Source organism: Camarhynchus parvulus, chromosome 13, assembly GCF_901933205.1.
Source record: "Camarhynchus parvulus chromosome 13, STF_HiC, whole genome shotgun sequence".
Taxonomy (NCBI): Eukaryota; Metazoa; Chordata; class Aves; order Passeriformes; family Thraupidae; genus Camarhynchus; species Camarhynchus parvulus.
Window position 1 is genome coordinate 15,116,043 of NC_044583.1, and position 14,093 is coordinate 15,130,135.

General features: G+C 62.6%; 2 protein-coding genes across 3 annotated transcripts; one reads left to right on the top strand and one right to left on the bottom strand.

Moving 5' to 3' along the window:
- Positions 1-1,457: 1,457 nt before the first annotated feature.
- RGS14 (regulator of G protein signaling 14) lies at positions 1,458-9,471 on the bottom strand. 2 transcript variants are annotated; one of them, XM_030957334.1, is made up of 15 exons: positions 9,427-9,471; positions 8,161-8,182; positions 6,936-7,090; positions 6,737-6,829; positions 6,100-6,243; positions 5,803-5,952; positions 5,525-5,645; positions 5,282-5,406; positions 5,002-5,205; positions 4,828-4,904; positions 4,187-4,313; positions 3,830-3,911; positions 3,590-3,648; positions 3,259-3,373; positions 1,458-2,991 (listed from the first exon to the last, which is right to left on the bottom strand). In XM_030957334.1, exons 1-15 carry the CDS (start codon positions 9,469-9,471, stop codon positions 2,762-2,764), a joined length of 1,749 nt encoding a protein of 582 aa, XP_030813194.1. In that variant the 3' UTR covers positions 1,458-2,761. The 2 variants fall into 2 exon arrangements, with proteins under 2 accessions (XP_030813194.1, XP_030813195.1); XM_030957335.1 differs by lacking the exons at positions 8,161-8,182; positions 9,427-9,471 and adding an exon at positions 7,176-7,422.
- Positions 9,472-11,487: 2,016 nt separating this feature from the next.
- On the top strand, positions 11,488-13,397 carry LOC115908726 (ADP-ribosylation factor-like protein 3). Its single transcript, XM_030957532.1, has 6 exons — positions 11,488-11,505; positions 11,862-12,005; positions 12,094-12,210; positions 12,320-12,370; positions 13,092-13,277; positions 13,350-13,397. Exons 1-6 carry the CDS (start codon positions 11,488-11,490, stop codon positions 13,395-13,397), a joined length of 564 nt encoding a protein of 187 aa, XP_030813392.1.
- Positions 13,398-14,093: the final 696 nt, after the last annotated feature.

Consider the following 14,093-nt stretch of genomic DNA (forward strand, 5'->3'; position numbering starts at 1 on the left):
TCCTGCAGTTAATGGGTAACCCCCACCGCATCCCAGGTCAGCCGCTGCCCCGGGGCAGGATGGGGCACGTGCCCCCGGGGTACCGGGGCACTCCCGGGGCCGGGGTGACCTCAGTGAGCTCAGCTGCTGCCATGATGAACAGAGCCAGGGTGCTGCTGGGGCCCAGAGTCCCGGAGGTGATGCTGGAGGAGCCTCAGCTCTCCATCATTTGGTGCCAGGTGGTTCATCCACTGCACGAGAGGAAGAGGAGGAGGAGGAGAAGGGCTTGGTGCTGGTGCTGCTGGGGTATCACAAACCAGAGGTGAGACCATGCTCACCTCAGTGCCACCACAGCATCAGCCATGAGGGATGAGCTCTGCCCAGGGCACAATGGCCTCACTCCCAGGGCGTTGGAGATGGCTGATGCCAACACCAGTGTGATCAATCCCCACGTCCTGCCACTGGTGGTGATGGTGGCACACAGCTGGGCTCTGCCCGTGCCAGGGCTCAGTGTGGGGCAGCCAGCAGTGCTGAGGGGTGTGTGAGGCAGAGCCTGCATCCCCCTGGCACCACATCTTCCCTGGCACCACATCTTCCCTGGCACCACATCTTCACTGGCACCACATCTCCCAGCGTGTGCAGTGGGTGAGCAGGAGAAGAGCGAGGCCAGGGCTGCTGTCACCACCTCCTCAGCCCTGTTGATCATTACCTGCTGCTTACACACCTCCAGCCAAGTTTCCATCCACCCACAGGACACACAGCAAGCTTATGTCCTCAGGGAAGAGACAGTGGCCAAAGGCTCCCCCAGCCCTGTGCCTGTGGGAGTGGGCTCAAAGGGGTGTTCAGTTGCCACATCCCCATTTCCGCAGAATGAAGCACTGCCAGAACTCATTACCATGATGAGCCAGGTGCAAATGAAAGGAAAGATCCCTTGGGTACTCCAGGGCACTCAGGGACAACCTGGGGACACCTGTGCCACTGCTGGAGCATCACTGAGCCACCTGCGCTGCGTCACAGGCTGGTGAATGCCCGGGAGGTGGCACAGCAGGGGACATGTCCTGCCTCCGCAGGGCCTGGGGACCCTTCTGCCCAGGGGTGCAGCCAGCGTGCAGGGGCTGGTGTCCCTGGTGTCCGCACTTGCCCCGTGCCCAGGGGCTCTTGGCCAGCTGCCCCCACAATCATTAACCCAGTGAGGCCCTGGCAGCTCTGGCTGTCACTCATTGACAGGGTTGGGGCTGAAGTCCTTGGCCATGCCGGCCCTGCAGCTTCCCCTGCTCCACCAGCAGTGCTGGGTAAACAAGCTCCTGGCACTGCCCCTTGCTGCCAGTCAGGGTGGCATTGGAGCCCAGGGCTGTCCCCAGCTCTGCCATGGCCCTGGGAAGGCTCTGTGGGGAGAGGAGGGTTGAGGGGACATTGCTGCTGGGAAAAACATAATCCAGCCCTGATGACAGAGGAAGGACAGAAAGGTACATCCAGGCAATGCTCTTTATTTCCCCCGGTTCCACAGCACAGACAGAACTGAGCAGCATCACAGAGACACAGGGGGGCTCTGACTAAGGCCACAGGGCTGCAGCTGGCTGTGGCAGCATAGGGCTGGGTGGCCATGCCCCCATCTCTGGGCAAGCCTGGGGGCCCTGGGTCACCCCTCTGCCTCTGGATAGGCAGTGGTGGTGGAGTGGTTACCCAAGGCACAGCCAGGAAGGGCTCTGGCACGTATGGACTGTGGAGGGATCTCCTGGCTGCTGTTGGGGGAACATCTCCATGGCAGATTCTGTCTGGGACCTCTGGGGACACTGCTGGGCAGGGGGACCAGCAGTGCACAGCCAGGACTGGCAGAAGGAGGCTCCAGGCTCCTGGCAGGAATGACAGGCTGGGCACACGCTGGGGACCTGCACACCAGGCTGAGGTGCTCACACCCAGGGGTGCTGCATTCTCCTGGCACCAAGCAGAGTTGTCCTGGCAGGCTGAACACCCACACCCCGGTGGGGATGGGGCAGGGGGAGATGGGGACTTGCTCCTGCCTGTCCCTCAGCAGCCGCCCACGCAGGATCTCCAGCAGGGAGGAGGAGGACGAGGAGGAGGAAGGCTTTTTTGGCACCATCTGCTGGCTCTGCCTCTGGCTGCCCGGGGCAGGAACCATGTGCCCTGCTCCAAACAGTGCTACTGTGGCAGGATCAGGCCACGCTCACACAATGCAGACGTAAGAACCTGCCCGGGGCACAGCCTGGCAGGGCCATGCTCACCCTCCCCAGGAAGGGTGGACTTGCAAACCAACAACGGGGCAGCCCTGTTCCCACAGGGCCGGGACTGGATCTGGCTCTGAGCTTGGGCACATGTTCTGCTGACCCTGCCTGCCCACAGCACTGCAGTTCAGGACTGGAGCCTGCCTTTCCTCCCCACCCAGCCTGTGAATCCTGCACACCCTGCAGCTGGAAGGGAGCTCTCCCCACCCAGAGAGCGAGTGGGGCTGTGTGACACAGGCAGGATGTGCTGGGCAGGGCAGAGGCACTGGGCAGGGCAGTGCCAGGGGTGTTGCAAAGTGCTTTGCAACGAGGGTTCAGACTATGTACAAGAGTCCCTTGATGTGCACCGGGCCCCACAGAGGGGCATGGCAGCTGCTCAGCCACTCACAGGACACGACACGACAGCGTGGGACAGGACGCGGATGGATCTGCAGTCTGGGCAGTGTCAGCGGTGCAGGGCAGGGGCTGTCGGGCCCCTCTTGAACCCTGGCATGGCCTGGGGGTGCCACACGCCGGGTGTGGACGTGCAGCAGCACTCATCAGAGCTTGTGGTCCAACGAGGGCTGAGCCAGAGCAGGCTCTTCCTGAGGGCAGCTGCTTCCCTCAGAGCCAGCCCGAGGGGCACTGGGCTGCTGTGCCCCCTCACAGGCACTGCTGTCCTGCACGGGGAGCTGGAGGAAGTCGGGCAGGACCAGGTCCTCCTTAGAGAGCAGCCCACGCTGGTCGTTGGCGCGGCAGCTCTGGGCACGGTTCAGCAGCTCCACCAGCCCTGGGGAAATGCAGATCATGCACCTGAGCCAGGCACTGGGGCTTTGTGCCAGCACCTCAGCTGCCCTCTCCACCTGATATGACCTGAACATGTCCCAGGCACAGCACTGGCACTTTCTCCCTGCTCCATGCCAGACCCCAAGACCCCACAGCCCATTCCCAGCTCCATGGGGCCCTGCAGCCATCCCCAGCACACCAGGAGGGGCTCTGCATCCCTCAGCCTGTGCTTTGCCCCAGCCCCTCAGCATTCAGACATGCCAGCTCTCACCTTCCAGGTCGTAGGTGCGGCGGTTGAGGTTCATGGCAGCTGAAGACTGTGGCCTGGAGAAGGAGGAGGGCATCTCCCATCGCGTGTCAGGCTCTGCTCCTGTTGGGCTCCCCTCCTGCAATGAGCAGCCCAGGCCTCAGCCACGGGGCAAGGAGGCAGCACTGCCCTGGGCTGTGTCCCCATCACCCTCCCACAGCCTGGCACCTGCCTTGGCACCACTGCCAAGCCCCGTGGCAAGTGCTGGGGCCACAGCAGGGCCCAGCTTCCCTGTGGACCATGACAGCAGCTGTGAGGGCATCTCTGACCAGGGCTGGTGGGATTTGATGCTCACCTCACTCCGGAGCAGAGAGGAGGCAGCTGCAGCCTCAGCGCTCCCCATCACTCGCACGTCTGCAAGGGAAGTGATGCTCAGGGCCCCATTCCAGCATCCTGGTCCTGGCCAGGCAGGGACAGGATGGACCCTGTCCCAGGGAGCAGGAGCCATGGCCAGCAGAAAACAGCCTGACCCTCTGAGTGCCCTTCAGGGTGATGTGGCTTGAGGGAACATGGTTTGGGAGGGAGGACACTTTACCTGCTGGTGTTTCCAAGACAAGTTTCTGAGCAGACACTGTGCTGACCAGCTTCTCCAAGTCCAGGGCGGCTGGCTCACCTTGCTGCAACAGGAACAGCACTCAGTGTCACACTCACTGTGGCACGGGGAAGGCAGCCAGGCTGAGGACCTGTCTGGCCAGACCCCAGGAAACACCCCCTGGTCCCTCCCAGCACAGAGCAGGATGTCACAGCCCATCCCAAAAACGGTGATTGTAGGAGCTCACCGGCACACAGCGCTGCTCCCCACCACCTGCTGAGAGCCAGCAGCCCCTGGCCTGAGCCCCAAACGCAGGGTTCCCCCCAGGCTCGGGGCTGGCCGTGCCCCCGAGGCTCTCACCCTGCGCAGCAGCGCCTGCTCCACGCTCACGCCGTACTTGCCCAGCACGGGCTGCAGCGCCTCCCGGATGCGCTTGGTTGACTTGGCTGTGATGCGGATGGTCTTGTTGAGGGAGGAGATTTCCAGGCTGCAGAGGGGGACAAGAGGTGGCTGCAGGCAGGAGCAGAGCCAGGGCCCTCGGGACTGCCTGGGGGACTGGGTTTGAGGCACTGTGCATGGCCAACAGCATCAGCCCCAAAGCTCCCTGTCACAGACATCTTTTATGAAAAATCCTTTCTTTAGGATTTTTCCTCCTGAGAAGCTGAGAGGCCTCAGGAACAAAATGTAAACAACGGTTATCTGCTGCTGTGGAATGCAACAAGTAGCTCTTTGATTAGCCCATGTTAGTTGTTTTTAATTAATAGCTAATCACAGTCAGCTGGCTTGGACAAAGAGTCTGAGCCACAAGCCTTTGTAATCATTCTTTCTTTTTCTATTCTTAGCCAGCCTTCTGATGAAATCCTTTCTTCTATTTTTTTAGTATAGTTTTAATATAATATATATAATAAAATAATAAATCAGCCTTCTGAAACATGGAGTCAGATCCTTGTCTCTTCCCTCATCCTAAGACCCCTGTGAACACTGTCACAGCTCCCACTCACTCAAAGCTTATCCTGTTCTCCAGCTTCACCTCCTGGTCTGCCAGCACGGAGCACTCCTGGTCCAGCACCAACGCTTTCTGCAGGAGACAAACCATTGGGAGAGAGCCAGCAGAGTGGTCCCGGCACAGGGATGGTTTGGCTGGCACAAACCCTGCTCCCCCCTGCCGGCCCTACCTGCTCGTTGCCCACCAGGAAGACCTTGATGTCGGGCAGGCTGAAGCCGCGTTTCTCACACAGCCCTGCCAGCATGTCCCGGATGGAGTGGCCGGGCCGCACAGAGGCCAGCGAGGCCGTGCCGTCGGGCAGGTACACACAGCAGTACTTCATGGGCTTGCCTGGCAGCTCTGCCTCGCTGCCCCCCAGACTCTTCTGCTGGCCCTGAGGGAGGGATGTGGCAGGATGAGCCCAGCCAGTGGCAGCGTGGTGCCCTGGCAGTGGCGTGGTGCCCACTCACCTCCGTGCAGGGGCTGGTGGCTGTGCTGGCCGAGGACAAGAAGCCCAGGTCCAGGCTGGCTGAGGAGTTGAGTGAGCCCTGGGACTCCCTCCATAGCATGGCGCTCCTGCTGCCTTCTCCCCCCTCTAGGACAGACAGAGGGATGGTGGTGGGGACGTGAACACCCCTGAGGGTGGCGGTGGTAGGGACATGAACACCCCTGAGGTGGTGAGGCCCCTCTGTCCTGCTGAGCAGAGCACCCACCTGCCCAGGAGGGCTCCCGCCGCTCTCCCTTCCTGAAGGACCGCTGCAGGCTGCGGCTGGCACTGCTGCCCGCTGTCTCCACGCCCAGGGGCAGCGACTTGCCCAGCTTCAGCTTCGTCTTCTGGGGTGAATTGAGCAGCATCTCAGCATGGCAACACCTGAGGTTCCCCTTTCCCTGGTGCCCTGACTGCTTGTGTGCGCTCAGCCTGGGGTTGAGCAGCAGGGAAGGGACCCAGCACCATGGGACGTGTCCCCATGGCCCTTTCCCCCTGACTCACCTTGCTGAGGTCAGGAGGGGGGCTGCTGCTGCGGGAGTGGGGCCGCAGGTCAGGCAGGGGCTGGCCCTGGCTCTCTGCCCGCAGGCAGGCCTGGTACAGGGGGGATTTCACAAAACGTGTGTAGCTGTCAAACTTCATCAGGTTGAAGATCTGCAGAGGGAGGATGTGTGTGCTTCAGACCCCTGCACACCTCCAGGCTCCGGGCACTGCCCCATGGCACAGCCCCACGGTGACAGCAGTGATGCTGGGTGACAGGTGGGGTGGTCCCACAGCCCCATTCTGTGGGTGCTGCCTTACCTGGAGCTGCTGGATACGAAACATGTCTGGGGAGGGGGTGGCCAGCATGTCCTCCCCAATCCAGGCCTGCTTGTCAATGTTCACAGGACTGACCGAGTGGCTGGAGAGGAACTCATCGTAGATCCGCCGTGCCTCCTGGGCCAGCTGAGGGGACAGGAGACCAGGCTGGGACCAGCCACCCCCTCCTCTACACCACACCAGGAGAGCCCCCCGCTCACCCCACAGAGACACCTGAGCCCTGAAGAACCAACCTGCCCCAGGACCAGCTCAGTATCTGGACTTCAGGACCGAGCTCTGGGCACAACACAGCAGTGTCTCCACAGAGGTACAACTTGAGGGAGGAACCATCCCCTGCAGCCACATGGCTCTGTCCCCATGATGCCCTGTCTAGCTCTGCCCTTGGTCTTGTTTGTCTCCCCAGAAACACTCTCCACCCTCTGGCAGGGGAAGCACATCCTGCTCTGTGGGACAGGCAGTCCCTGTGGCTTTTCAGATACACATCACATCCATCTCCTTATTCCTTCTGCAAGAGCCCCCAGCCTGCTCAGTCCCCCAGAAAAGGGGCCTGCCAGGACCCCTGGACACTCTGCCCACATCCCTCCCAGCAGCTGTGAGCAAAGCTGCCCAGAGCTGGTACCTGCTGTGTGTCACTGGCTGGGATCTGCTGGAAGCGTTCGCACGCCTGCCAAAAGTAGACGTTTTCAGCACTGAACTCCTTCTTGAGGAACTCCTGCAGGGCAGAGAGATCTGCTGGTCTGGTGGCACCGTGCCTGTGGGACAGCTGGTGTCCCAGAGTGGACGGGGGCAGGGGCTGAGCTCTGGGCTGTGACACTCACAGTGAAGTAGGTGACAGCCACACGGTCCTGCAGCAGCGTCTCGAAGGACTCAGCCCAGCTGACCACAGAGCCCTGGGTGGATCCACACGTGGCTGGTGGGCCTGGCAGGCTGTTCACACTGTGGTTGCTGCCACGGGCCCGGGAGGCATTCAACTCTGGGAGAGAAAAGGGGTCACTTCTGGCTGTCTCTCTGTCCCTTAATGTCACCCCCCAGCACCACCTGCCCCATGTGGATCAGACCTGGTGAGTGCTGGGCAGGGAACATGAGGAGCATCACGGTGGCATCCTTGGAGGATTGAGCACCAGGATGACACAGCTGGCACTTCCTGGCATGACAGCTCTCCCTGCCAGGGCTGGCAGTTGTGCCCACCCTGGGTGTCACTGTGACTCCACCCGTGACTCATCTCCTGGGGTAAGACACCCATGGGGAAAGCAGAATGGAAGGGGACACAGAGGGCACACAGAGTGGAGGGAAGCTTGGAAGACGGTGCCTGAACCCACTTTCTCTATTCCTCTGGCCAAGATGAGGGACAAACCCAGCATGTGGAGGACACAGAAAATGTCATTTCCAGCTCCCAACCCTGAGGAAACCCCACTCTGGGGAATCCCAGGGTGACCATGTGCTCACAAAGATGGAAGTTCCCAGGGGCAGGCCCAGCTTTGGAACTGGTTTGACTGGTGTGCAGCTGGAAGCAGGGGGTCATTTGCAAGAGAAGGTAAGGCTGTGGAAGCAGTGCTCTCCTGGCAAAGCTGGCAGGAATAGGGGAGGTGTGTCAGGCTGCTCCTTTGCCAGGCCTCCTGTACTTATCCTCCTGCTGGGCTAAACCACGAGTAACTGGGGCCAAGTCACTTAAATAAACCATCTGAGATATCCAGTGCACACTCAGACCAACAGACAGACAGACAGACTCCCTCAGAGAACCTGGGGCTGGCTGGTACCCAGCTTCTCCTTGCTCCAGGAAGCCACTCAGCCCCCAGCACCCCAAAGTGCCAGCTGAGCAGCCAGACAGAGGAACAGGCACCAGGGACCATGTGAGAGGGATGGGGGGACATGGCCAGTGCTGGGCAGAGGGCTCAGCCCTGCACCCACCCACAGCACAGCCTGTGCTGACACAGGACCTCGCTGCCTGCTGGCTCCCTGCCCCTGGCACCAGGCTGCCTGTGGCCTTCCCCCTCCCCTGAAGATGATGCTGGGCTCCTGTCCGAGGGCAAAGAGCAGCCTTACCTCCATCTGACACGGCTGGGCCCTGTGGGAGTGGAAAGAAGAGAGGTCAGAGGGGCTACGTGGCACCTGCTGGCCTGGCGGAGTGGCAGCAGCACCAGGGCAAGCCCAGCTGAGCCCAGAGCAAGAGGCACTGCCAGCAAACACTGCTCTGGTGTTACCTGCCCTGCGGCAGAGGCAGGGCACAGGACTTCCAACCCAGGGCAGCGAGGAGAGAGCTACAGAGGGGGTACAGCCTTTCTCCTACCCCTCCATGGCCTGAGGCCAGGCCAGCAATGGGGAAGGGCAGCTGCTATCAGATGTAACCCTGCCACCCAAACAAGAAGGGAGGAGAGAAGCAGCCTCCACGGCACAGGAAGAGGAGGGGAGGAGGGGAGGGAAGGAAGGAAGGACAACCACAGCCCCAAGCAGGCAAACTGCCTGTTCCCTCCTTCCCTGGAGCCTGGAGCTACCGGAGGGCAGATGCCCAAAAGCAGGGACCGGGAGCTGCCAGCGCAGGGCACGGCAGGATGGGGTGTCTGGGCCACCCCAGACAGCAGCCCAGAGGATGGGGTAGCCAAGCAGGGAGATGGGCAGAGCCTCCACAGCCAAAGCCCAGCCACGTACTCACTGCAGGGTGCTGTGTCTCATCCCCTGACTGGGGCCACTGAAGGGGTGCCCACATTCCAGGGATGCCCCTGGCCCAGCTGGCCGTGCCCCCCACACAGCTCCCGACTGTCTGCATCCCAGGCCCACCATCCCAGCCCTGCCCTTCCCTGCCACCCCACCCCACATTCCTCTGCCATCTCTTTACCCCGGTCCCACGTCCCTCTCTCCTGCCAGCTCCGTGCTCCTCCCCATCCATCCCTGCTGCCCGCAACCCACACAGCCCCACGGACACCAGCGCTGCTGACTGCCGTGACCCCATCCCCATCCCCCGGTCCATCACCCAGTGCCACACATCCCTTACAACGCTGCCGAGCCTCACAAACCCCAGCTGCTCACCGCCCCGGCCCCACACGCGTTACCCACCCCAGACACCGCTGCCTGCCCTAAAACCCTCCACAGCTCCGCCTGCTTGGGATGCCCATCCTGCCCTTCCTGCCCAGAACCCCCACACCTCCTGCCTGCCTCTTTCCTGATTCCACACATCGCTCTGTGTGCCCGTTATCCGCTGCACACCGCCTGCCCGCCCGCTCCGCACTCCCGCACATCTGCCCGGTACCGAGCTCCCGCCGCGCCGCCGGCCGGGGCAGCCCCGGGGCGGGGACCGGCGCTCCGGGCACTCACCATGCGCCCGTTGTGGACCACCAGCAGTTTGCCCTTGCCCTGCATGCCTGGCTCGGCCCGGCCCGGCCCGGCCCGGCGCGCTACGGGCGCGGCCCGCGGCCCCGCAGCATCCCCGGCCGGCGGCGCGGCTCTCCCGGCCCGGCCCGGCCCGGCGCTCCCGGCACCGCCACACTACCGCTTTCGGCTCCCACAGGAAGTGTCACCATGGGAACCGAGACCGCAGCGGGGGAGCGGGGGCCGCCCGCCCGCCCGCCCCGCGCCGCCGGCACCGCCCCGGCGGACACCGGCTCCAGCCCCGGGCCAGGAGCCGCCGCGGCGCCGCTGCACCTCCGTCCCCGTCTCCATCTGCATCCACATCCGTTATCCCGGTCCCATCTGCATCCCCGTTTCCCATGCCCATCCCATTCATTCCCCATCTGCATCCACATCCGTGATCCCGTCTCCATCTGCATCCTTGTTCTCATCCCCATCCCTGTCTCCATCCACATCCACATCCGTGACCGCATCCCCATCTGCATCCCTGTTCCCAAACCCATGCCAGTCTCCATTCCCAGCACGGCTGGGGTCAGCAGCCCTTTGTCCCCTCCCCGCAGCCTGGGCAGCCTGAGGGGGCTGTTCCCAGCCATCAAATCATCCCAAGGAAGGGGCTGCAGGGGCAGGGGACATCAGCAGGCCCAGCCTGATGCCACCAGCCTGGTGCCACTTGCCCTGGCCACAGAGGGCGTGGGGCTGGCCCCAGGGCCAGCGTTTGGGGAGGGCTCACTGTGCTGTGCGTGCCAGCAGAACCTGGCAGAGAGGAGCAGTGGACGTGCAGCTTGGAGTCACCAAACTGATGCCTAAGCAGTTTTGCCCATCTCCTAAGGTCGGGGTTCCATGTTGATCAGCAACCACAAACCAGTGGAGGATATTTTAGGTTATTTGTTAGGAAATCTCAGTAACTAAGAGCGCAGGATAAACCGCAGAGCACCATGGCAACCCGCTCGGGGAAATGCTAATAACGGGGATGTAAGGTGGGTGATTAACCTAGCAAAAGCAGAACCCTAACATTAAGTGGGGTGCAGATCTATGCAGAAAAAAATGAAGCTTTCCCACCATGAGCAGGCAGAAAAGCAGAGCACCACAAGCAGCCACAGGGCTGGCAGGGTCTCTGGGTGGGGGGAACAGAGGGTGGCACCTCTGGCTGCCCCTCCACCCCCTGCCACTGCATGGAGCAGCAGCAGGATGAGGGGTGATCATGCTGCTCCCCTCTGCTTTGTTGGAGTGTGGCTGTGTTGTTTGGCTTGGCTTTGCCACCAGAGTTATAAATAAAAATGTCTCTCCAAGAGTGCGTGACTCACGGTCCTCACCACAAGGATAACCTCTCTGCTGGGAAACCTGATCTGAGGATGGAACTGCAGCATGCAGGAATCAAAGACATTGCTTAATTAATGCACTTAATCCAAACGGAGAACAGATGAGCCCCTCGCCCCACCTGGGTTGGGGGTGGGCTGCTGGAGAATGTGTCTGAGCCCCTCTGGATCCCTGTCCTGTGTCATCCCCAGGTTCCAGCTGCTGCCAAGCCAGCCCTCAACCTGCTCCAGGGCCTGGTGGTTTCCCTTGGGCAGCACTGGGGAGCTGTGGCAGTCGCTGACGTGGCCTCAAGCAAGCTCAGCAATTTCCTCTGCCACCCTGCAAGGGGACAGCTTGGTGCTGCCTCAGCGTGAGGTATGCCAGCGTGTGAGGCTGTGCCAGCCCTGTGCCTGGGCACGGCATCCTCCCAGGCTGGGACCTCTGCCCCATGGGGAGGGGGATGCTCTGTGCCCCGGTGCCCCAGCCCGGGGGGACCTGGTTTATCCCGGGGGTAGGCGACGGCGGGGCGACAGCTGGCTGGAGGATTTGCCGAGGGCATTATTTAACGCTGTGGGTAAATGGAGGAACAGCAGCTAATTCCGGAGCCCGTAATCCTCTTCCTCCCCCGGGAACAACGGGGAGCGTGCCAGTCACGAACCCACCGGCGGGCCCCGGGGACGAGCCCCCGGCAGCTCCCCAGGCGGTGCCGCGGGCCGGAGCCACTCCCGGACCATGGGGGATGTGCAGAAGGTAAGCGGGGTCCGGTGACATCCCACCGGCTCCAGGGGGGACTGCAGCACCAGCTCTCGGGGGTGGTGCCAGGAGGGCTGGCAGAGCAGGGCTCTGCCTGGGGCATGGCCCCGCAGCGTGCCCAGGAGCTGGGAGTGGTCCCAGGGCTGGCAGAGCACACCCAGGGAAGGGGGAATTGGGGCTGGGCAGCTCTGCTGTGGGGCCACCCCACACCTGAACGCCTGAACACCTTGGGAGCTTGACGCTCACTCAGGCCATAGACACAGGTACCCAAAGCCAATAGCATGCCCAGTCCCCCCCTCCCAAAGAAGGGACCCAGCACCCCAGAGGGCTCCCCCAGCACCCCCTGCCCCCAGGGGCTGCTCTCTGTCATCCAGAAGCTGAAGGGATCCCCGGAGCAGGAGCTCCGCATCGTCCTGCTGGGGCTGGACAACGCGGGCAAGACCACGCTGCTGAAGCGCCTGGCGTCCGAGGAGGTCAGCACCATCACCCCCACACAGGTAGGGGCTGCTGGGGGCCACGGGCAGGGCAGAGGGTGCAGGGCCCACCCATCCCCTGGGTGACACTGGGGTTTGTGTCCCCACGCAGGGATTCAACATCAAGAGCGTGCAGTCCCACGGTCTCAAGCTGAACGTTTGGGATATCGGGGGGCAGCGCTCCATCCGGCCCTACTGGAAGAAGTACCTGGGCAGCACAGACCTGCTGGTGAGTGGGGCAGCACACCCAGGCCCGTGCAGGCGGTGTGGGCCCCACAGAAGGGCTGTGCAGCCGGGCAAGGAGGAGCCCCTGACTGTCCCTTTTGTCCCCACGGCAGATTTATGTCATTGACAGCGCTGATCAGAAGCGTTTCGAGGAGACAGGGCAGGTATGAGTGGGTGAGGGGTGGCTGTGGGGTCCTGGGGCTCAGATCTGTATGGCACCAGCTCTTTGGGGATGAGGGGGAGGCAAAGCTGCTCTGAGTTATGGGGCAGTGCTGCAGGAGGGGCCATGCTGTCCCCAGAGCTCTGAGGGAAGGCTCAAGATCTCAGCAGGCAGAGATGCCCCACTCCATGGCCCAGCAGCTCCCCCTGAGCTGGATGCTCCAAGGGTGTCCAGTACAGGGGTGACAATCCCTGGGGAAAGTGACCCCTCAGTTCCCAGCCCCCATCCCACCCAGCACCTGGTTAGGGATGCAGCCAAGCAAAGGTTTATGAGCAGCAAATTCAGCTACAAACCCTGGGAATGGAGCTCTGAGAGGGGAAGGTGAGACTCCAAGTGCCAGCCCCGGCTGTTCCGGCACCAGACGGCCGTGTGGGTGTGCCAGACAGCTCGGGACTGCCAGGAGCCTCCTGCAGCTGCCCTTTGCCCAGGGCTCTCAGCGCTGGGAGGATTTCAGTGCTCAAGTAGCCCTGCATGTGAGTCCTGGGCTGATGGAGCTCCAGGAGCTGAAGCTCCTTTGGGAGCTTCTCTCCCTGGGGATATCAAGATGTTACTGCTTCCTTGTCTGCCATGAGCACCAGAGAGGAGGGATGGGGCATTTGGAGGGCTGAGGTGTCCAGCTCCGTGGAGGAGGGCAGCAGCCCTGGGAGAAGTTTGTCTCTTGGCAGGAGCTGGCAGAGCTCACGGAGGACGAGTCCCTGACGGGGGTCCCGCTGCTGGTGTTTGCCAACAAGCAGGACCTGGTGACTGCAGCACCTGCAGCTGAAATTGCAGAGGGGCTGAGCCTGCACACCTACCGGGACCGGGAGTGGCAGATCCAGGCCTGCTCGGCCCTGTCTGGGGAAGGGGTGCAGGTAGAGATGGGGCCCTGTGGGCTCTGCAGAGCTGGGCCCAAGGGCCTGCGCTCACATCCTTCTTCCCTCCAGGATGGGATGAACTGGATTTCCAGCCAGATCATGAACAGGAAGAAGTGAGAGCTGCCAAGTGCCAGACGGGACTGAGCTGAAGGTCCCTTTGCCACGGCCAACCCCTCATGTCCCTCGGCTGCCCCCGAGCCTCGGCTAGGCCCTGAGCCTCAGACTGCCATGCTCGGATGATTTTCCCACCCAGATTTCCACAAATCAATCGGCTGCCCCTCTCCCTGCCTCCTGGGCTTCCACGGGCTCCTCACACCCCTGATCCCCTGTGCTGTTGGAGGGAAGCACGTGTCCCACCATGCTGAGGGCGTGCACACCTCCAGCACGAGAACCTGCCCAGGACTTGTGCATCCACACTGCTGTCACACCCCACAGGGGCTGCTGAGACCCCCACAGTGCCCCGGGCACCCCGACACGGCGCTGGCTGCACCGCCAGGCACCGAGTGCCGTGTCCCCTGTGCTCCCACAGGATGGGACCGGTGCTGCCCCCGTTCAGCACCTCTCACTGGCCAGGGGAGTCCTCAGGTGCGCACAGGACTCGGCACAAGCACCAGGACAGGACCAGTCACCCATGGAGGGATGTGCCCGGGGCCAGGAGGGCTGCCCGGTGTGCCCGAGCAGGCCCTGTACCCTGTCCCTGTTGGTACCACACGCGTTGTGTCCCAGCCGGCGCTGCTGTCTCCGGGCCGGAGGTGCCCATCCGGAGGGCTGGGAGGTTCTGCTCCCCGGCCCCCACGGCTGCCGTGGCGGAGG

Coding starts and splice junctions, on each gene's coding strand:
- RGS14 (XM_030957334.1), bottom strand. CDS start 9,471: ATGCAGGGCAAGGGCAAACTGCTGGTGGTCCACAACGGGCGCATG. Junction 6,830..6,935: donor TGGCTGTCACCTACTTCACT/GTGAGTGTCACA, acceptor TCTGCCCTGCAG/GAGTTCCTCAAGAAGGAGTT. Junction 5,407..5,524: donor GCGGGAGCCCTCCTGGGCAG/GTGGGTGCTCTG, acceptor TGTCTGTCCTAG/AGGGGGGAGAAGGCAGCAGG.
- LOC115908726 (XM_030957532.1), top strand. Junction 12,006..12,093: donor GCACCATCACCCCCACACAG/GTAGGGGCTGCT, acceptor GTCCCCACGCAG/GGATTCAACATCAAGAGCGT. Junction 12,211..12,319: donor TGGGCAGCACAGACCTGCTG/GTGAGTGGGGCA, acceptor TCCCCACGGCAG/ATTTATGTCATTGACAGCGC.